Source organism: Moschus berezovskii, chromosome X, assembly GCF_049115385.1.
Source record: "Moschus berezovskii isolate FMDL1 chromosome X, NW_MosBer_1.0, whole genome shotgun sequence".
NCBI lineage: Eukaryota > Metazoa > Chordata > Mammalia > Artiodactyla > Moschidae > Moschus > Moschus berezovskii.
Window position 1 is genome coordinate 128,381,606 of NC_142488.1, and position 23,143 is coordinate 128,404,748.

Genomic DNA, 23,143 nt, shown 5'->3' on the forward strand with positions numbered 1-23,143 from the left:
TCTGACTCTCCGCGACCCCATGAATCACAGCACGCCAGGCCTCCCTGTCCATCACCAACTCCCGGAGTTCACTCAAACTCATGTCCACAGAGTCGGTGATGCCATCCAGCCATCTCATTCTCGGTCGTCCCCTTCTCCTCCCTCCCCCAACCTTTCCCAGCATCAGAGTCTTTTCCAGTGAGTCAACTCGTCACATGATGTACCTTTAAAAAAATCAATAAATAAACCCCAGCTGCTGTGTGAAAAGTGGATTACATGGAAGAAGAGTAGACGTGGAAAGCTGGTTACTAACTAGTCCAGATGAGAGAGGATGGCAGTTTTGATTAGGAAGTAACAGTAGAAAAGGGCATTGGTGGATGAATTCAGCATGTGTTTTGGAGATAGAATCAATAGGAATTGCTGATGAATAAGAAAGGGAAAAAGAGGGAATCTAGGGTTTTTAGCTTGAATTGCTGGGTAGCTGGTAATGTTATACACTGATTGGGAGAGATTAAGAGAGAAGCAGGATTGAGGGTAGGATATAATTCAGAAGTTTTTTCCTAGACATAAAGTTTTAGCTGCCCGTCAGACACACAAAGAGGCAATTGGATATACAAGACTGGAACCAGGAGCACAGGTCAAGTTTAAAGATACAACCTATGCGAGTCATTAGACAATATCAAAGCCATATAATTGATGAGCTTACCTAGGGAGAGTGTGTCAGCAAAGAAGAACACTAGTGCCAAGGCCTGAGGCCCTCAATATTTAGATGATGAGCAGAGAGGAGAAGCAGAAAAGGAAACTAAAAGGAAGTGCCCGGTGAGTAACAGGAAATCCAGGAGAGTGGGCACTTCCTGGAAATTAAATGGAAAAATGCTCCAAGTTGAGAAAGAAGGCAGCAGTGGTCAGTCAGTCCCAGTTACTGGTCAAACAGGTAGCAAGCAGAGAAGCTGAAATCAGAGGATAAGACCTGCTGTGCCTCTTAAGTAGGAAAACATGTACAGAGTATCTTAAGTATCAAATTATCACTGTGCTTCTTTTTTTTAATTATCAATTTTAACACTTTGGAGGCTATGCTGTTCACTCAACCTCTGATGTTCTATTTTGATCATCCTAATTGTTTTCATGTTTGTTCTCCAGTGACAAGGTAATATTCTCAATTAGAGGATGAGGATGCCTAGTCACTGGAAAAGACTCTGATGCTGGGAAAGGTTGGGGGAGGGAGGAGAAGGGGACGACCGAGAATGAGATGGCTGGATGGCATCACTGACTCTGTGGACATGAGTTTGGGTGAACTCCGGGAGTTGGTGATGGACAGGGAGGCCTGGCGTGCTGTGGTTCATGGGGTCGCAAAGAGTCGGACACGACTAAGCGACTGAACTGAACTGAACTGAACTGAGTGCTATTTTTTTTCCCCATAAGACTGATTCCATCTTATCCAGCTTCCTTCTCAGTTTTCTGTTACTCTCTCTAATCTGGAATCAAATGACACAAAACCTTATTTCAAAACGCTAAGTGCCAGAAGAGTTGAAGCCCCAATCTCTTGAATAAATGAGAAGAGGGGATAGGAGACCACAGCAGGCATCAAGGAAATGCCTAACAGGAAAGCAGCAGTATTCTGGGTGCATGAAGAGACATAAAAACTAAGACACATCTGTTCTCTTCCTGGCATCAGAAGAGATCGTTCAAGCAGAGGTCAAGAGCCGTGGTTGTGTTTTAGCATTCCAGTTTTAGTGTCTTTACTGTTACTCTGAGGCTCCACAAGTGGACATTTTGCGTTTGCCCCCGTGTTAAATGGAGTCACTGTGTCTGAAAAATTCAGCTGTCTAGTGACCAAAGGAAATAAGAAACTAGAGAGAATAGACAGACGTTTGCAAAAGTTATGCTCCTGAGGGGGACAAACTCTAACAAATTTTAAAGTCTTTTGGACTTTTCCACTGGGGAGTCCTTCAATGAATCGTGTCTTGTTAAGCAAATTTTGGCTCACAATTTTTAGCTTAGTACAAGGGTTCTGCATAGAGCAGGCACCCACAACCTCACTAGTCCCATCTCTCCCCAGTTCTTCAAATGTACCCTCTACTCCATCATCTTGAACCTCCTGCAGTTCAATGAATATACTGTTCTTTCTTTCTCACATTTCTGGGCTTTTGAGCATATACTATGTTGTTTTGCTCTAGTGCCTATCTCTACCATCTCACCCCCACTACTACTACTACCTTAAATTTAGCTCAGTCTTCCTTATTTGTCAGATCTTTAGCTCATATTAAATATTCTCCAGAAAGCTCTGGTTGACTATCACCAGGACAGGTGCTGCTTCTCTGAACTCCCATGTTCCCACAGTATGACTCTTACAGCACTTATCATGTTATATAAAAATTGCCTGTTTCTTTGTCTGTTTCTAAACACTGATATCCTTGAAGGCAGAGACCATGTTTTGTCCCAGTCCATAATTCCAGACTCTAAAATAGGTTTGGAGCAGAAAATGTACTCAAAAAGTTTATTTTGAACCAAGGAATGAAGTCTATTGTTTTGATTCAGCACTTTACTCAGACTTCATGACATTTTGTTGCACGTATGTTTTGGTGTTCTCTGTTGGATATAACTTGTCTGGGACAAATTATCTGTTGTTAAAGTCTTAGTTTGTCCTTATGGCAGCTCCCCTTCTATGTACTGGTTTTTTGTTGTTTGTATGTTTGGTTTTAATTGTATCATTGAGGTAATATTCACATACCATAAAGTCTACCTTTAAAAGTGTACAGTTGAAGAGTCTTTTCCAACACCACAGTTCAAAAGCATCAATTCTTCAGCGCTCAGCTTTCTTTATAATCCAACTCTCACATCCGTGCGTGAATACTGGAAAAACCTTAGCTTTTACTAGGTGGACCTCTATTATAATAGAATAGACAATAGCAATCAATTAACCACAGCCATTAAATCTCTTAATGATCTTGTTGTATTCTAAAGCTTACCTGAAGGTTCTACTATAGGCTCGAGTTTGTATCATCAACAAAGAAGAACAATCTCAGAGCTTCATGGAAAAGGACCATACCAGCTATCCTTCAAGATTCAGAAGACATGCAATTTCCTCCAGGAAGCCCTTCTCTGACCCTTGTAAGGAATAGAAATCATTGATACTTCCTGATTCATAAGAGCTCTTCCAGTCATCCAAAAGTCACAGCAACATAAAGGATATTCTTCAGGCAGATACCAGATGGAAGTATTAATTTAAACAAAAAGAAAGAAGAATACTGGAGCTGGTTATTACAGAATATTCAGCAGAGTTCCCTGTGCTATACAGTAGGTCCTTGTTGGTCATCATTTTAAATACAGCAGTGTGTACATGTCAATTCAAAACATATTTAATTTATCTTTTGTCATAAATCACTTTAAATCAGTGTTGGAGAGGAAGGAACAAGATGGCAGAGGAATAGGATGGCAAGACCACTCTCTCCTCCACAAATTTATCAAAAGAACATTTGAACGCAGAGTAAAGTCCACAAAACAAATTCTGAATGCTGGCAGAGGACATCAGGCACCCAGAAAAGCAGCCCATTGTCTTCGAAAGGAGGTAGGAAAAAACATAAAAGATAAAAAGAGAGACAAAATAGGTAAGGACGGAGCTCCGTCCCGGGAAGGGAGGCTTTAAAAAGAGAGAAGTTTCCAAACACCAGGAAACACTCTCACTGACGAGTCGGTGGCGAGCCTTGGAACCTCAGAGGGCCACATAACCAGGAGGAAAAAGAAAGAAATAATTAAAACCCACAGATTATCAGCCAAATGGTAACTCCCAGTGGAGAAGCAGTGCAGATGTCTGCAGACACCATTAGCAAGTGGGGGCTGGGCAGGGAGGAGCCGGCTGAACTGCTTAGAGAGAGGACTGGGCTTGAAGGCCGTGAGAACAATCTGAGAGAACTAACTGGGGATAGCAAAGCAGACTGGGATAGCTTCCCCATGAAAAGGCGGAAAGCTCTAACCTAAGACTCCGCCAGCCCCACTCACAGAACAAAGGGCTGAGCAGAGCGAGCCGGCTGCGGTCAGCCCATCCCCCATCCCCCACTGAGACAGGCAGGGAGGTCAGCCAGAGCCAGAGGGGGCAACCGCGGCCCCAGAAAAGCATCCGATACAAACTGCAGGCAGGCTGGTTACTAATCAAGACTTCTTGGGCTCGGGCCTGTCGATGTCCGCCTGAGAAGGTGCGCCAGTTGTACACACAGAAAGCTGAGCAGCAGGGACCAGGGAGGCGATAAGTCGCAGCGACCGCGCTCGCCAAACACCTGGTCACCTGAGCTGCTCGGACTGGGGAAGGCACAAAACGCAGGCCCAACCAAGTCTGCGCCTTTGTGGAGTACCCGAGAAACTGAACTTGAGCCGCTCAGACCTGGGAAGTGCATACAACCCAGCGCCAGCCTCGGGCAGTTCCCAGCAGAGCAACCTAGAGCATTTGCAGTATAGACTGGGACAACACACACGCTGTGAGCAGGGGCAAACCCAGTGTGTCCGAGACACTGTGAACACTCCCCACAGATGCAAGAGATATTTGTCTTCAGCGTTCCTCACTTCCCAGAACAGGACTGAACAACTGAGCCTTAAAAAGTGTCCACCCATGGCCTAGTATCAGGGCAGAAAGTAGACACTGAAGAGACCAGCAAACAGAAGCTAAAACAGAGGGAACCACCTTGGAAATGACAGATAGAGTAGTCTAGAGGCTACTCCAAGAATAAGACCAAAAATCAGAGGCAAGAGGCTTAAGCCGTAATCCTGAGAACACCAGAGAACTCCTGACTCCAGGGAACATTAATCGATAGGAGCTCATCAAAAGCCTCCATACCTACACTAAAACAAAGCACCACCCAAGGGTCAACAAGTTCCAGAGCAAGACATACCATGCAAATTCTCCAGCAACACAGGAAAATAGCCCTGAGCTTCAATATACAGGCTGCCCCAAATCACTCCAAACCCACAGACATCTCATAACTCATTACTGGACACTTCATTGCACTCCAGAGAGAAGAAATCCAGCTCCACCCACCAGAACACAGAAGACACAAGCTTCCCTAACCAGGGAACCTTGACAAGTCACCTGTCCAACCCCACACACAGCGAGGAAACTACATAATAAAGAGAACTCCACAAACTGCCAGAAGAGGGAAAGGCCACCCCAAGCAAAGCAATATAAGCAAGATGAAGAGGCAGAGAAATACCCAGGAAGTAAAGGAACAAGATAAATGCCCACCAACACAAACAAAAGAGGAAGATATAGGGAATTTACCTGATAAATAATTTCGAATTTTGATGGTGAAAATGATTCAAAATCTTGAAAGCAAAATGGAGTTACAGATAAATAACCTGGAGAAAAGGATTGAGAAGATGGAAGAAAGGTTTAAGAAGGACTTAGAGGAAATAAAAAAGAGTCAATATACAATGAATAATGCAATAGATGAGATCAGAAACACTCTGGAGGGAACAAACAGTAGAATAACAGAGGCAGAAGACAGGATAAGCGAACTAGAAGATAGAATTGTAGAAATAAATGAAACAGAGAGGAAAAAAGAAAAAAGAATTAAAAGAAATGAGGACAATATTAGAGACCTCTGGGACAATGTTAAATGCTCCAACATTCGAATCATAGGAGTCCCAGAAGAAGAAGACAAAAAGAAAGACCTTGAGAAAATACTTGAGGAGATAATAGTTGAAAACTTCCCTAAAATGGGGAAAGAAATAATCACCCAAGTCCAAGAAACCCAGAAAGTCCCCAACAGGATAAACCCAAGGCGAAATACCCCAAGACACATATTAATCCAATTAACAAGATCAAACACAAAGAAAAAATATTAAAAGAAGCAAGGGAAAAGCAGCAAATAAAACACAATGGGATTCCCTTAAGGATAACAGCTGATCTTTCAACAGAAACTCTTCAGGCCAGGAGGGAATGGCAAGACATACTTAAAGTGATGAAAGAAAAGAACCTATAGCCCAGATTACTGTACCCAGCAAGGATCTCATTCAAATATGAAGGAGAAATCAAAAGCTTTACAGACAAGCAAAAGCTGAGGGAATTCAGCATCACCAAACCAGCTCTCCAACAAATACTAAAGGATCTTCTCTAGACAGGAAACACAGAAAGAATATATAAACTTGATCCCAAAACAATAAAGAAAATGGCAACGGGATCATACTTATCAATAATTACATTAAACGTAAATGGGTTGAATGCCCCAATCAAAAGACAAAGGCTGGCTGAATGGATACAAAAACAAGCACCCCATATATGTTGTCTGCAAGAGACCCACCTCAAAATGAGGGACACATATAGTCTGAAAGTGAAGGGCTGGAAAAAGATATTCCAAGCAAATAGAGACCAAAAGAAAGCAGGAGGAGCAATGCTCATATCAGATAAAATAGACTTTAAAACAAAGGCTGTGAAAAGAGACAAAGAAGGAAACTACATAATGATCAAAGGATCAATCCAAGAAGAAGATATAAAATTATAAATATTTATGCACCCAAGATAGGAGCACCTCAATATGTAAGACAATTACTAACAAGTATGAAAGGGGATATTAACAATAACGCAATAATAGTGGGAGACTTTAATACCCCACTTACATCTATAGATAGATCAACTAAACAGAAAATTAACAAGGAAACACAATCTTTAAATGATACAATAGACCAGTTAGACCTAATAGCTATCTATAGGACATTTCACCCCAAAACAATGAATTTCACCTTTTTCTTAAGCGCACACGGAACCTTTTCCAGGATAGATCACATCCTGGGCCATAAATCTAGCCTTGCAAATTAAAAAAAAAATGAAATCATTCCAAGCATCTTTTGTGACCACAATGCAGTAAGATTAGATCTCAATTACAGGAGAAAAACTATTAAAAATGCCAACATATGGAGGCTGAACAACACGCTGCCGAATAATGAACAAATCATAGAAGAAATCAAAAGAGAAATCAAAATATGCATAGAAATGAATGAAAATGAAAACACAACAAGCCAAAACCTCTGGGACACTGTAAAAGCAGTGCTAAGGGGGAAGTTCATAGCAATACAGGCACACGTCAAGAAACAAGAAAAAAGTCAACTAAATAACCTAGCTCTTCATCTAAAGCAACTAGAAAAGGAAGAAATGGAGAAACCCAGGGTTAGTAGAAGGAAAGAAATCGTAAAATTAGGGCAGAGACAAATGCAAAAGAAACAAAAGAGACTATAGCAAAAATCAACAAAGCCAAAAGCTGGTTCTTTGAGAAGGTAAATAAAATTGACAAACCACTATCCAGACTCATCAAGAAAGAAAGGGAGAAGAACCAAATCAATAAAATTAGAAATGAAAATGGAGTGATCACAACTGACAACACAGAAATACAAAGGATTATTAGAGAATACTATCAGCAATTATATGGCAATAAAATGAATAACCTGGAAGAAATGGACAAATTCCTAGAAAAGTACAACTTTCCAAAACTGAACCAGGAAGAAATAGAAAATCTGAACAGACCCATCACAAGCACGGAACTAGAGGCTGTAATCAGAAATCTTCCAGCAAACAAAAGCCCAGGTCTAGATGGCTTCACAGCTGAATTCTACCAAAAATTTAGAGAAGAGTTAACACCTGTTCTACTCAAACTCTTCCAGAAAATTGCTGAGGAAGGGAAACTTCCAAACTCATTCTATGAGGCCACTATCACACTAACCCAAAACCTGGTAAAGATCCACAAAAAAAGAAAACTACAGGCCAATATCACTGATGAACATAGATGCAAAAATCCTTAACAAAATTCTAGCAATCAGAATCCAACAACACATTAAGAAGATCATACATCATGACCAAGTGGGTTTTATCCCAGGAATGCAAGGATTCTTCAATTTCCGCCAGGCAATCAACGTAATAAACCACATTAACAAACTGAAAAATAAAAATCATATGATTATCTCAATAGATGCAGAGAAAGCCTTCTACAAAATTCAACATCCATTTATGATAAAAACTCTCCAGAAAGTGGGAATAGAAGGGACATATCTCAACATAATAAAAGCTACATATGACAAACCCACAGCAAACATTATCCTCAATGGTGAAAAACTGAAAGCATTTCCCCTAAAGTCAGGAACAAGACAAGGGTGCCCACTCTCACCACTACTATTCAACATAGTTCTGGAAGTTTTGGCTACAGCAATCAGAGCAGAAAAAGACATAAAAGGAATACAAATTGGAAAAAAAGAAGTAAAACTTTCACTGTTCACTGATGACATGATCCTCTACAGAGAAAACCTTAAAGACTCTACCAGAAAACTACTAGAGCTAATCAATGAATACAGTAAAGTTGCAGGATATAAAATCAACACACAGAAATCCCTTGCATTCCTATACACTAATAATGAGAAAATAGAAAGAGAAATTAAGGAAACTATTCCATTCACTGCTGCAACGAAAAGAATTAAATACTTAGGAATATATCGACATAAGGAAACAAAAGACTTGTACATAGAAAACTATAAAACACTAGTGAAAGTAATCAAAGAGGACACTAATAGATGGAGAAATATACCGTGTTCGTGGATAGGAAGAATAAATATTGTAAAAATGAGTATACTACCCAAAGTAATTTATACATGCAATGCAATCCCTGTCAAGTTACCAACGATATTTTTCACAGAACTAGAACAAATAATCTCACAATTTGTATGGAAATACAAAAAACCTCGAATAGCCAAAGCAATCTTGAGGAAGAAAAATGGACCTGGGGGAATTAACCTGGCGGACTTCAGGCTCTACTACAAAGCCACAGTCATCAAGACAGTATGGTACTGGCAAAAAGACAGAAATATAGATCAATGGAACAAAATAGAAAGCCCAGAGATAAACCCATGCACCTATGGACACCTTATCTTTGACAAAGGATGCAAGAATATAAAATGGAGAAAGACAGTCTCTTTAACAAGTGGTGCTGGGAAAACTGGTCAGCCACTTGTAAAAGAATGAAACCAGAACACTCCCTAACACCATACACCAAAATAAACTCAAAATGGATTAGAGAGCTAAATGTAAGACCAGAAACTATAAAACTCCTAGAGGAGAACGTAGGCAAAACACTCTCCCACATAAATCACAGCAGGATCCTCCAAGACCCACCTCCCAGAATATTGGAAATAAAAGCAAAAATAAACAAATGGGACCTAATTAAAATCAAAAGCTTCTGCACAGCAAAGGAAACTGTAAGCAAGGTGAAAAGACAGCCTTCAGAATGGGAGAAAATAATAGCAAATGAAGCAACTGATAAAGGATTAATCTCCAAAATATACAAGCAGTTCCTGCAGCTCAATTCCAGAAAAATAAATGACCCAATCAAAAAATGGGCCAAAGAACTAAACAGACATTTCTCCAAAGAAGACATAAAGATGGCTAACAAACACTTGAAAAAATGCTCAACATCCCTCATAATCAGAGAAATGCAAATCAAAACCACAATGAGATACCATTTCACACCAGTTAGAATGGCTGCTATCCAAAAGGCTACATGCAATAAATGCTGGAGAGGGTGTGGAGAGAAGGGAACGGTCTTACACTGTTGGTGGGAATGCAAACTAGTACAGCCACTATGGAGAACAGTGTGGAGATTCCTCACAAAACTGGAAATAGAACTGCCATATGATCCAGCAATCTCACTCCTGGGCATACGCACCGAGGAAACCAGAATTGAAAGAGACACATGTACTCCAATGTTCATTGCAGCACTGTTTATAATAGCCAGGACATGGAAGCAAGCTAGATGTCCATCTGCAGACGAATGGATAGGAAAGCTTTGGTACATATACACAATGGAGTATTACTCAGCCATTAAAAAGAATGCATTTGAACTGGTTCTAATGAGGTGGATGATACTAGAGCTTATTATACAGAGTGAAGTAAGCCAGAAAGGAAAACACCAATACAATATACTAACGTATATATATGGAATTTAGAAAGATGCAAATGATAACCCTGTATACAAGACAGCAAAAGAGACACAGATGTATAAAACAGTCTTTGGGACTCTGTGGGAGAGGGTGAGTGTGGGATGGTTTGGGAGAATAGCATTGAAACATGTATGTTATCATATGTGAAACGAATCTCCAGTTCAGGGTTGATGCATGTATAGGATGCTCGGGGCTGGTATGCGGGGATGACCCAGAGGGAGGATAAGGGGAGGAGGAAGGTGGGAGGGGGTTCGGGAGGGAGAACTCATGTACATCCGGGGTGGATTCATGTCAATGTATGGCAAAACCAACCAATATAGTATTGTAAAATAATTAGCCTCCAATAAAAATAAGAGAAGAAAAAATAAAATTGTACAGTTAAGTGGGTTATAGTATATGACTGAATTGTATATTCACTAGTATATTCCTGAATTTTAGAATATTTTCATCACCCCAGTACCCAGAGAAGTTATTTTCAATTCCCCTCTTACACCATCCTTATTCTGAACATTCTATACAATGGAATCACACAATATATCTGTCTTCTTTTACTTAGTGAAATGTTTTCAAGGTTTTTCCATGTTGAACCATGTATTAAAACATTTCCTTTTATAATCAAGTAATATTCCACTCTATGGATATAGCACATTTTATGTATCCATCATTTGATAAGCATTTCGGTTATTTCCATTCAGGTGCTGTTAAGAATAAGATTGTTGTAAACACTCACGTAGAAATTCTTGTGTGAACACACATCTGTAGCTCTCTTAGATGTGATACCGCAAGTGGGATTCCTGAGTCATGTGGTAACTATATGTTGGACTTTTGAGGAACTGCCAAACTCTTTCGAAAAGTGCCTCCACCATTTAGCATTCCTACCAGCAATATATACCAGCAATAATTTCTCCACATCCTCACTAACACTTGTCATTTTCCATCAAATAATATTTTTATAACCATCCTAATGGATGTGAAATGATATCTCTTTGTAGTTTTGATATGCATTTACCTGATGACTAATAATGTTGATCACCTCTTCATGTGCTCATTGGCCATTTGTATATCTTCTTTTGAAAAAAGCATTCAAATATTTTGCATACTTTAATCAGGCTGTTTGTCATTTTATTGTTGAGTCATAAGAGTTCTTTGTGTATTCTGAATATTAGGTCTTTTTCAGATATATGGCAAATATTTCCTCCCACTCTGTGGGTTGACTTTTTACTTTCCTGATAGTATCCTTTGAAGCACTTTAGAGGAAAATTTTTGACAAAGTCCAATTTACCTTTTTTTCTTTTTGTCAGTTGTGATTCTAGTGTCATATCTAAGAAATTGTTCCTGAATTTGAGATCAAGAGATTAACCCATACATTTCCTTCTAAGAGTTTTATAATTATAGCTCTTACATTTAGGTGTTTGATCCATTTTGAGTTAATTTTTTATATGGTATAAAGTAGGGGTCTTTTGCATATGGATATCCAGTTGTCCCAGCATCATTGTTGAAATGACTATTTTTTCCCACCATTTTAGCCTTGGTATCCTTATCAAATGACCACAGACAAACAGGTTTATTTCTGGACTCTAAGTTTTATTCAGTTGATGTATATGTCTATTTTTAAGACAGTATCAGACTATTTTAATTATTGTAGCCTTGTAGTAATTTTGAAATCAGCACGTATGAATCCTTCAACTATATTCTTATTTTTCAAGATTGTTTTATCAGCACCCCCTGTATTTTCATTGGAATTTTAGAATCAGCTGGTCTATTTCTGCAAAAAAAAAAAAAAAAAAGACGCTTGGAATTTTGACAGATACTGCACTGAATCTATAGATCAATTTGCAGAGAATCGCAAACTTAACAATCCTAATTTTCCTAATCTATTAACATAGGATAGGTTTTCATTTAAGTTTTCTCTAATTTCTTTCAATGATGTGTTGTAGTTTTCAGAATATGCTTTCAATTATTTTGTAAAATGTATCCCTAATTATTATATTCTATGTGAAATTATATAGGAGTTTAGATTTTGTAAGCAAGAGCAGGTTACTGGAGGCTCAAAGTGAAATATAAAGAAACTGGCATTTCTGGAAGTTATGGAGAAATGCTGCCTGGATCTCTCTTCAAGAAAGAACTCGTCATTCAGCTGTAAGGAATGCATTTATCTGAAAGCCTCTACCTATTATTGCATTTGGGTTCTACCTCAGCTGTGCTCTTCATGGGTTTGCAATTCTCTGCAAATTGATCTATAGATTCAATGCTGCTGCTGCTGCTGCTAAGTCACTTCAGTCGTGTCCGACTCTGTGTGACCCCATAGACGGAAGCCCACCAGGCTCCCTCGTCCCTGGGATTCTCCAGGCAAGAACACTGGAGTGGGTTGCCATTTCCTTCTCCAATGTGTGAAAGTGAAAAGTGAAAGTGAAGTCGCTCAGTCGTGTCTGACCCTTAGCGACCCCACGGACTGCAGCCTACCAGGCTCCTCCATCCATGGGATTTTCTAGGCAAGAGGACTGGAGTGACTTGCCATTGCCTTCTCCAAGATTCAGTGCAGTATCTGTCAAAATTCCAAGTGTCTTTCTTTTTTTTTTTTGCAGAAATAGACAAGCTGATCCTAATGACTCTCTCAACGAGTGAGTATAGGGTTAGGACTTGGACATCTCTCCCCATTGTGAGATTCCTGTAATGGGGAGTTTTTGCTTACAAGATCTCCACTGGGTTGGATGAGGCTTTGTGAGGTCTGACCCTCAGTTTGAAGCTTTCTCTATCTAATCCTACTTCCTGTCCCTTGTTCTTTCACAAGGATCATATCAGCATTACAGCCTGAAATATTTCCTTACCGGCTTCTGCTTAACCCCTTCATTTTACAGACATTACCTCCAATAAACCTTTGCATTTTCAAACTCTGTTTCAGTAACTTCTCCCCAGAGAGGGCCTAACTCACACCCAACTTAAGCCATATTGGTTGAAGAAAAACAAAAGAATTTTCATAGAAAAAGAAGACCTTTTAAAAATATATTCTCTTGGGGGTCTAACACAGTCCCTGTCAAGATGATACTCTTATAGATAAGAAAAGTCAGTTTAGTTATGCCATAGCTTAAAGGATGACAGAATATAAGTATAAACTGGCACTTACCAATGCCAGTTTGTTGCCAAATATCAAATGTAGGTTAGATTCCCAAATAAATAAATGGTACAAGCTGCTCTAGGAAGTGTTTCATAAGCAGTTAGCCCTTCATTCAACTGATATTAGCAGACAAGGCTTAGATCCACAAATCTAGCACCTGGTACTTAAACATATGAATGCAAGTTGGGAGGACAAAACCATCCATCCAGATATTTGGTGTGAGGTAGCCAAACACAAAGTTAAATGCAGAATTGAGAGGACCATCTGATTAACTTGGGCCATAAATCCTATCACCTAAGATACCTAGCTAATTGAGTTATCGGGCTTCATGAGGTAGAAAGAACCCAGGGATCATCAAGGAGAATGTCTACTCTCTATCACAGCACAGAAGCAGAAACTGAGGCCCAAAGGGAGGAAACAACTTGCCCAAGGTCACACAACAAGTTAGTAGTTGAGTGAAAATTAGAACCAAAGTCCTTATAATTTGACAGTGCTCCTTCCCTCTCATTTTTGTGGTCACCATACTTGAAGTGTCACTGATTCTGGCATGTTCCTGTCACCAGGGAGCTGAGTTCAATAAAGTACATTCATCCTCAGTTTTAACCCTGAAACCCAATTGAAAATCTTCTCTTTACATCTTTGATATGTGGCAGAATAGAAATCCACTAGAGGTTACACAATTTATTCAACTCCAAAGCAAGAGAAGGCCTTAAGCAACACCATCTGATTATACAACTTTCCTGTTGTAGAGAATTAATCAAATTCATCCTAGAGGCTCATCTGCTGCATGATACACTTATTCCTTGATATCAAAACTCCCTAACAAATTTTAACATGAGATTTGCTCTTGACTTCTTTTCCTATTAATTTCTGATTTCATTAAACCCCCTAAATGCCAGAAGTTGAAAATGTGTTGGTTATTAATTTCACTTTTCCAAAATGTTTCATAGTCATGCTTTCTGCCTCCAGGATGTCAGTTCTCTGGCAAGACAAGTCAGTTCCAGGAAGGACAGCAAATTTGTTACCTTTGTAGGAAAAAAAGAGAGAGAGCAGGTGGAATAGAATCAGGTGCAATTGGATATTTCTCCCCAAACCTCCAGGTTTGGTGATAATTGTACCTTTTGGTGATTCAATAGCTGGCACTTTCTCTTAGTCATTATTTAACTCATGTTCCAACAAGATATGAGGGAGTACAAGGCTCTATGAAGTACCAACCTATTGGCGAAGCCTAACTGCAGAAGGAGGAGGGGCGACAAAGAATGACATGGTTGGATGGCATCACTGAATCAATGCAAGTGAGTCTGAGAAAACTCCAGGAGATGGTGAAGGACAGGGAGCCTGGTGTGTTGAGGTCCATGGGGTCACAAAGAGTCAGACACGACTGAGCAACTGAATAACAACAACAATCAGACACTGGGTCAGATGGTGGGATTATAATACTAAATAAAACAGAAAAGGTATCTGATTCCAGAGAACTTATGGTTTAGTGAAAAATACACTATACAAATCCTGAAATATTTAAAATCCTGAAAAATGATGCTGTGAAAGTGCTACACTCAATTTGCCAGCAGATTTGGAAAACTCAGCAGTGGCCACAGAACTGGAAAAGCTCAGTTTTCATTCCAATCCCAAAGAAAAGCAGTGCCAAAGAATGTTCAAACTACCGCACAATTGCACTCATCTCACACGCTAGTAAAGTCATGCTCAAAATTCTCCAAACCAGGCTTCAGCAATACGTGAACCATGAACTTCCAGATGTTCAAGCAGGTTTTAGAAAAGGCAGAGGAATGAGAGATCAAATTGCCAACATCTGATGGATCACTGAAAAAGCAAGAGAGTTCCAGAAAAACATCTATTTCTGCTTTATTGACTATGCCAAAGCCTTTGACTGTGTGGATCACAATAAACTGTGGAAAATTCTGAAAGAGATGGGAATCCCAGACCACCTGACCTGCCTCTTGAGAAACTTGTATGCAGGTCAGGAAGCAACAGTCCGAACTGGACATGGAACAACAGACTGGTTCCAAATAGGAAAAGGAGTACGTCAAGGCTGTGTACTGTCACCCTACTTATTTAACATATATGCAGAGTACATCATAAGAAATGCTGGGCTGGAGGAAGCACAAGCTGGAATCAAGATTGCCAGGAAAAATATCAATAACCTCAGATATGCAGATGACACCACCCTTATGGCAGAAAGTGAAGAACAACTAAAAAGTCTCTTGATGAAAGTAAAAAAGGAGAGTGGAAAGTTGGCTTAAAGCTCAACATTCAGAAAACTAAGATCATGGCATCGGGTCCCATCACTTCATGGCAAATAGATGGGGAAACAGTGGTTGACTTTATTTTTCTGGGCTCCAAAATCACTGCAGATGATGATTGCAGCCATGAAATTAAAAGACAGTTACTCCTTGGAAGGAAAGTTATGACCAACCTAGACAGCATATTGAAAAGCAGAGACATTACTTCGCCAACAAAGGTCCATCTAGTCAAGACTATGGTTTTTCCAGTGGTAATGTATAGATGTGAGAGTTGGACTATAAAGAAAACTGAGCATTGAAGAACTTATGCTTTTGAACTGTAGTCTTGGAGAAGACTCTCGAGAGTCCCTTGGACTGCAAGGAGATCCAACCAGTCCATCCTAAAGGAGACCAGTCCTGGGTGTTCATTACTAGGACTGATGTTGAAGCTGAAACTCCAATAGTTTGGCCACCTGATGTGAAGGGCTGACCCATTTGAAAATACCCTGATGCTGAGAAAGATTGAGGGCAGGAGGAGAAGGGGATGACAGAGGATGAGATGGTTGGATGATATCAACAACTCAATGGACATGAGTTTGGGTGGACTCCAAGAGTTGGTGATGGACAGCGATGCCTGGCGTGCTGTGGTTCATGGGGTCGCAAAGAGTGGGACATGACTGAACTGAAGTGAACACTATACAGTCATGGGTCCTATGATAGCACCTAAAAAGGACTTATGAAATAATGAAAGACTTCTTAGAAGAAGCGATAACTAAGTTGAGACCTAAGGAAGGTGAGAAGTGAAGGACAATATAGTGTGGGGCTCAGTAGGAAGAATGGCATGTACAAAGCAGATTAAGACAGTGAGAAAACATGGGAAAAAAGTTTGCTAAATGAAGGAACTGAAAGAAGTGATGTATAATGGAGCATGACATGTGAAGTAAAGAATGATAAGTCTCTGAGGGCTGATTAATATTCTGAAGAAGAAAGTTAAGACCTTAGTATCATACTATGTATAAGTGTACTTCAAGGACACTCTGAGTATTCACCTTATGTGGAACTCTGCAGTGGATATTCTGGGAGCCAGAGCTTTTAGTAATTACTATAGCAGAAGTTTTTGAGTATTTAACTCTACAATATTAAATAAAATAGAAAAGGTATCTGACTCCAGAGAACTTAAAATTTAATGGGAAATAGAAGCAGATAAGTAGATATTAAAAACAGATAAGTAGCTCCTATCTTTATCCTATCCCCATGTAGCATATGAGAAAACTGTTGAATAAATTAGAGAAAATATACAGTTAGACAGAAGTACCATGGCCACTCATATAAAGAAAATGTCACAGGACTTGAGTGTTCAAAGACAGAAGTCCTTGAGATGAAAATGTTGCAGGAAGGGGGACCCCTTCCAGGGCCTGAAAATGGGCTCTTGTCTAACACTCAGAAATGAATTGTCTGAGGAGACACACGTGCTGACAAAACAAGAGATTTTATTGGGAAAGTGCACCCGGGTGGAGAGCAGTAGGGTAAGGGAACCCAGGAGAACAGCTCTGCCACATGGCTCGCAGTCTTTTATGGTGATGGGATTAGTTTCTGGATTGTCTTTAGCCAATCAATCTCACTTGGAGTCCTTCCTGGTGGTGCATACCTTGTTCAGTCAAGATAGATGCCAGAGAGAAGGATTCTGGGAGGTGGTCAGACATGTGGTGTCTCCTTTCGACCTTTTCTGAACTCTTCCAGTTGGTGGTGGCTTATTAGTTCCATGTTCCATACCAGGATCTCCTGTTGTAAAACAACTCATGCAAATAGTTACTATGGTGCCTGGCCAGGGTGGGTGGTTTCAGTCAGTGTGCTTCCCCTAATAAAAATACAAGACTGTCAGGGAAAGGTCAGAGTTTGATTTTTGACAATAATCTTAGCTAGACTACCTCCATGAAAGAAGTAACTATTGCTAGAAACATGCAGAAGCTGATGATTGAATATTAAGATTCAATGGATTACTTCTAGAAGATTCATGGATTACTAGAGAGTGAAAAAGAAAACATTAAATGAGAACAAGTGAGAAATTAAACTACAGTGAAGTCAAGTGGGCCTTAGAAATCATCACTACGATCAAAGCTAGTGGAGGTGATGGAGTTCCAGTTGAGCTATTTAAAATCCTGAAAGATGATGCTGTGAAAGTGCTGCACTCAATATGCCAGCAAATTTGGAAAACTCAGCAGTGGCCACAGGACTGGAAAAGGTCAGTCTTCATTCCAATCCCAAAGAAAGGGAATGCCAAAGAATGCTCAAACTACCGCACAATTGCACTCATCTCACACGCTAGGAAAGTCATGCTCAAAATTCTCCAAGCAAGGCTTCAGCAATATGTGAACTGCAAACTTCCAGATGTTCCAGCAGATTTTAGAAAAGGCAGAGGCACCAGAGATCAAATTGCCAACATCCGCTGGATCATGGAGAAAGCAAGAGAGTTCCAGAAAAACATCTATTTCTGCTTCATTGACTATGCCAAAGCCTTTGACTGTGTGGATCACAATAAACTGTGGAACATTCTGAAAGAGATGGGAATCCCAGACCACCTGACCTGCCTCTTGAGAAACTTGTGTGCAGGTCAGGAAGCAACAGTCAGAAGTGTACATGGAACAACAGACTGGTTCCAAACAGGAAAAGGAGTACGTCAAAGTTATATATTGTCACCCTGCTTATTTAATTTATATGCAGAGTACATCATGAGGAACCCTGGGCTGGAAGAAGCACAAGCTGGAATCAAGATTGCTGGGAGAAATATCAATAACCTCAGATATGCAGATGACACCACCCTTATGGCAGAAAGTGAAGAGGAACTAAAAAGCCTCTTGATGAAAGTGAAAGAAGAGAGTGAAAAGGTTGGCTTGATGCTCAACATTCAGAAAACGAAGATCATGGCATCTCATCCCATTACTTCATGGGAAATAGATGGGGAAACAGTGGAAACAGTGTCAGACTTTATTTTTTTGGGCTCCAAAATCACTGTGGATGCTGATTGCAGCCAGGAAATTAAAAGACGCTGACTCCTTGGAAGGAAAGTTATGGCCAACCTAGATAGCATATTAAAAAGCAAAGACATTACTTTGCCAACAAAGGTCTGTCTAATCAAGGCTATGGTTTTTCCCGTGGTCATGTATGGATGTGAGAGTTGGACTGTGAAGAAAGCTGAGTGCCGAAGAATTGATGCTTTTGAACTGTGGTGCTGGAGAAGAGTCTTGAGAGTCCCTTGGACTGCAAGGAGATCCAACCAATCCATTCTAAAGGAGATCAATCCTGGGTGTTCATTGGAAGGACTGATGCTAAAGCTGAAACTCCAATACTTTGGCTACCTCATGTGACGAGTTGACTCACTGGAAAAGACTCTGAAGCTGGGAGGGATTGGGGGCGGGAGGAGACTGGGAGGACAGAGAATGAGATGGCTGGATGGGCATCACCGACTCGATAGACATGAGTTTGAGTGAACTCCGGGAGTTGGTGATGGACAGGGAGGCCTGGTGTGCTGTGATTCATGGGGTCGCAAAGAGTCGGACACAACTGAGCGACTGAACTGAACTGATCCTAGAGTATAAAGTTAGGAAGAATTTCAAGGAATGAGTGTGTCAGCTAAAACCAAAGAAGGAAGTTACTTTGTCCTCCAACAATGAAGTTTTACTTGAATTACTTTTCATTCCTCCCCAAAATGTACTAAGTAGCGAAATAAATTGGAGAAGGCAATGGCACCCCACTCCAGTACTCTTGCCTGGAAAATCCCATGGATGGAGGAGCCTGGTAGGCTGCAGTCCATGGAGTCGCTAAGAGTCGGATACGACTGAGCGACTTTCGTGCATTGGAGAAGGAAATGGCAACCCACTCCAGTCTTCTTGCCTGGAGAATCCCAGGGACGGTGGAGCCTGGTCGCTGCCATCTATGGGGTCGCACAGAGTCGGACACAACTGAAGTGACTTAGCAGCAGCAGCAGCGAAATAAATGGTGATAGTTTGCTTGCAATATATGAAAACTGAGATGCAGAAACATGATGTGTTGACAGGTATTGAAGACAACTGTTTGATGTAGTCAGATTCGAAAGATATGTCAACGTTCCCACAGTCAGAAGATTTTAGGGTGCATCACCAGATCATTTCTTTGCAAAAGTATTTGATGTTTTGAGAGTCCGAGTGGAGCGAGCGAGCTGAATGGTTGTGTGATTGCATCCTGGAGACCGGTAGCGCTTGCAGCATGGCTGACCAACTGACTGAAGAGCAGATTGCAGAATTCAAAGAAGCTTTTTCACTATTTGACAAGGATGGTGATGGAACTATAACAACAAAGGAACTGGGAACTGTAATGAGGCCTCTTGGGCAGAATCCCACAGAAGCAGAGTTACAGGACGTGATTAATGAAGTAGATGCTGATGGTAATGGCACAATTGACTTCCCGGAATTTCTGACAATGATGGCAAGAAAAATGAAAGACACAGACAGTGAAGAAGAAATTAGAGAAGCATTCCGTGTGTTTGATAAGGATGATAATGGCTATATTAGTGCAGCAGAGCTCCGCCATGTGATGACAAACCTTGGAGAGAAGTTAACAGATGAAGAGGTTGATGAAATGATCAGGGAAGCAGATATTGATGGTGATGGTCAAGTAAACTATGAAGAGTTTGTACAAATGATGACAGCAAAGTGAAGACATTGTACAGAATGTGTTAAATTTCTTGTACAAAATTGTTTATTTGCCTTTTCTTTGTTTGTAACTTATCTGTAAAAGGTTTCCACCTACTGTCAAAAAAAAATATGCATGTATAGTAATTAGGACTTCATTCCTCCATGTTTTCTTCCCTTATTTTACTGTCATTGTCCTGAAACGTTATTTTAGAAAATTGATCAAGTAACATGTTGCATGTGGCTTACTCTGGATATATCTAAGCCCTTCTGCACATCTAAACTTAGACGGAGTTGGTCAAATGAGGGAACATCTGAGTTATGCCTTTTTTTTTTTTTTGAGTAGTTTTCTTTAGGAACTGTCAGCATGTTGTTGTTGAACTGTGGAGTTGTAACTCTGCGTGGACTATGGACAGTCAACAATATGTACTTAAAAGTTGCACTATTGCAAAACGGGTGTTTTATCCAGGTACTTGTACACTATTTTTTTGTACTGCTGGTCCTATACCAGAAACATTTTCTTTTATTGTTAACTTTCTTTTTAAACTTTGTTTTAGCCACTTAAAGAAAATCTGCTTATGGCACAATTTGCCTCAAATCCATTCCAAGTTGTATATTTGTTTTCGAATAAAAAAATTAAAAAAAAATTATTTGATGTTTTGAGAATACAGTTATTGATTTATTTCACAAGAAGAAAGAAGAATCTATTCTAGTAATCGCTTCTTTCCCATACAACAAAAGTCATCTCTCTTTAGTAGAGAGTTTCTGGCTCAGCAGCATAAGCTTAGGACTCACAAAATGCTTCAGTAAAAGCCATGCATAACTGCTAGTTATGTGTTCCTGCTAGAATTAGAACCCAGGAATCTGAAGTTTTAAATCGTATGTTTTTCTTTTGGCAAGACTTTTAATATAAATCAAATTAAGAAGATAGTAATCCTTAAAAGAGCAGCTTTCTTGCCTTCATTCTTTCCCAAAATGTTAACATACCATTTGAATTTATAAGGGGCCATGACATTCTAGTGAACAATCCCTAAACTATCGTGAAACAGTGAGAGACTTTATTTTTGGGGGGCTCCAAAATCATTGGAGATGGTGACTGCAGCCATGAAATTAAAAGACACTTCCTCCTTGGAAGAAAAGCTATGACCAACCTAGACAGTATATTAAAAAAACAGAGACATTATTTTGTCAACAAAAGTCCATCTAGTCAAAGCTATGGTTTTTCAAGTAGTCATATATGGATGTGAGAGTTGGACTATAAAGAAAGCTGAGCGCCAAAGAATTCATGCTTTTGGAGAAGACTCTTGAGAGTCCTGTGGACTGCAAGGAGATCCAATCAAGTCATCCTAAAGGAAATCAGTCCTGAATATTCATTGGAAGGACTGATATTGAAGCTGAAACTCCAATACTTTGGCCACCTGATGTGAAGAACTGAATGATTGGAAAAGACCTTGAAGCTGGGAAAGATCGAAGGCAGGAGGATAAGGGGACGACAGAGGATGAGATGGCTGCATGGCATCAGCAACTCAACGGACATGAGTTGGAGCAAGCTCCGGGAGTTGGTGATGGACAGGGAACCCTGGTGTGCTGTAGTCCATGGAGTTGCAAAGAGTTGTACACGACTGAGTGACTGAACTGAAGTGAAGTGACCATGAACCAGGCAGGCTTGGTCCAGTGATCTTTGATGCCATGTACTAAATTACAGAAAGATAGATGGAGAATATTACAATCCAAGTTTGCTTCTTTCACTTGATAAGCTACAACTTGTAGCTTAAGAAGCAGTACCTTATGTAAAGACATTTGTAAAATATATGTTAAAATTTCCCCATAACTTTAATGGCTGTGCCTCTACACATGTGCCTATTTGAATCTAGCCAACATTTGCAAAGGTAAAGGGAATGTACAGCATTTCAACTAACTAATGGAATTTTTGTTTTCAGATACTTAATCTTCCTGTAGATATGGCTGGATAAACAGATTTCAGTGAAAAAAAAAGAGTTAAAATGTAGAATACATGAGAACAAAGGAAGGCTAAAAGAATAAAAGAAAATCAAGAGAAGGTTGAGGCATTCTCTTAGGCTGTCTGACCTTCTACTTAGGTGGCCACTGGAAAAGGTCAAGTCTCTTTCTCTGGACAAAAGGGAATCTGATTTAAACGGTGATATTGGACTTTTCAGATCACTGCAGAATGACAGTCATGCTATTCAAATGATTCATTTCTTTTGTTGACTCCACTTTGTCTTCTAATCTTTATATAACTGAATAGCAAAAGAAAGCTCCTTAAATAATGAAAGAAACTTCAAACACGCACAGGGACTATTTGTTTTTCTCTGCCCATTAGCTGTAAATTTCACATTAACCCCAGCTAACCAGCTGTCAAAAATGCTCTACCAGTTATAAGGATGATTTGTGGGGAAAGGAAAAGAGTTTGGGTCTACTTTCTAAGTTCCTCTTTCTATGAGAATGATGCATAGGGGACATTGTCTACAGAGGTGGCACACAGGGAGGTTAAGGAGGGGAAGGTATAATAGATGTTTTATGTGTTCTTAGATTCCCACATCAAGAATAAGGCATCCTAACTACACAATGTTGTCTTCTGCAAGCTGGATTTCTCTCTGAGAATCACCATCATCCAAAAAGAACTGCCTCACCCAAGGTGATTCTTACTCCCAAGGAACGCCCACATCCAGTGCCTGGTGATGTGTATATACAAACCCAAGACCCCTTATGTTGGTTCAGGGTAACTCAAAAGACCCATCCCAGCTCTAGAACTCCCCACAGGATCAGCCGAGGACTCTGTTGCAACTGCATGTCAGTAGACTCTCTCTGCCAAATCCTTCTTCCTCAACTCCTTTACAGTGCTGCACAAATTTTAACCTCAAGCTCTGTTTACTGGGGAATTTGACCTCACACAGAGTGGGAAAGTAAAGATGTTGCTGGCTAGCAACAGAAGAAGGCCTCTAAAGAGCGGATGTTCTTCCTTTCTTCTGCCTTAGTGGTAAAATACCATATTCCTGACCTACTGATTTCAGCCCTGGAGTTGCTGAGACTTTACCAGTACAGAGTAGATGTCTGATCTGTTTATATACTTGGCCATATCTAGTGTGACTCCACTGGGATGAGTGAAACACCTTCTGATATTTCAACTGAATGGACTAATCAATTCAGTTAAGAAG

The 23,143-nt window shown here is 40.1% G+C and overlaps 1 protein-coding gene across 1 annotated transcript; it reads left to right on the forward strand.

Moving 5' to 3' along the window:
* Positions 1-19,501: 19,501 nt before the first annotated feature.
* On the forward strand, positions 19,502-20,075 carry LOC129564337 (calmodulin-alpha). The gene has a single exon (XM_055438248.2). It carries the CDS (start codon positions 19,543-19,545, stop codon positions 19,990-19,992), a length of 450 nt encoding a protein of 149 aa, XP_055294223.1. The 5' UTR covers positions 19,502-19,542; the 3' UTR covers positions 19,993-20,075.
* The last annotated feature ends 3,068 nt before the right edge of the window (positions 20,076-23,143 follow it).

Coding starts and splice junctions, on each gene's coding strand:
- LOC129564337 (XM_055438248.2), top strand. CDS start 19,543: ATGGCTGACCAACTGACTGAAGAGCAGATTGCAGAATTCAAAGAAGCT.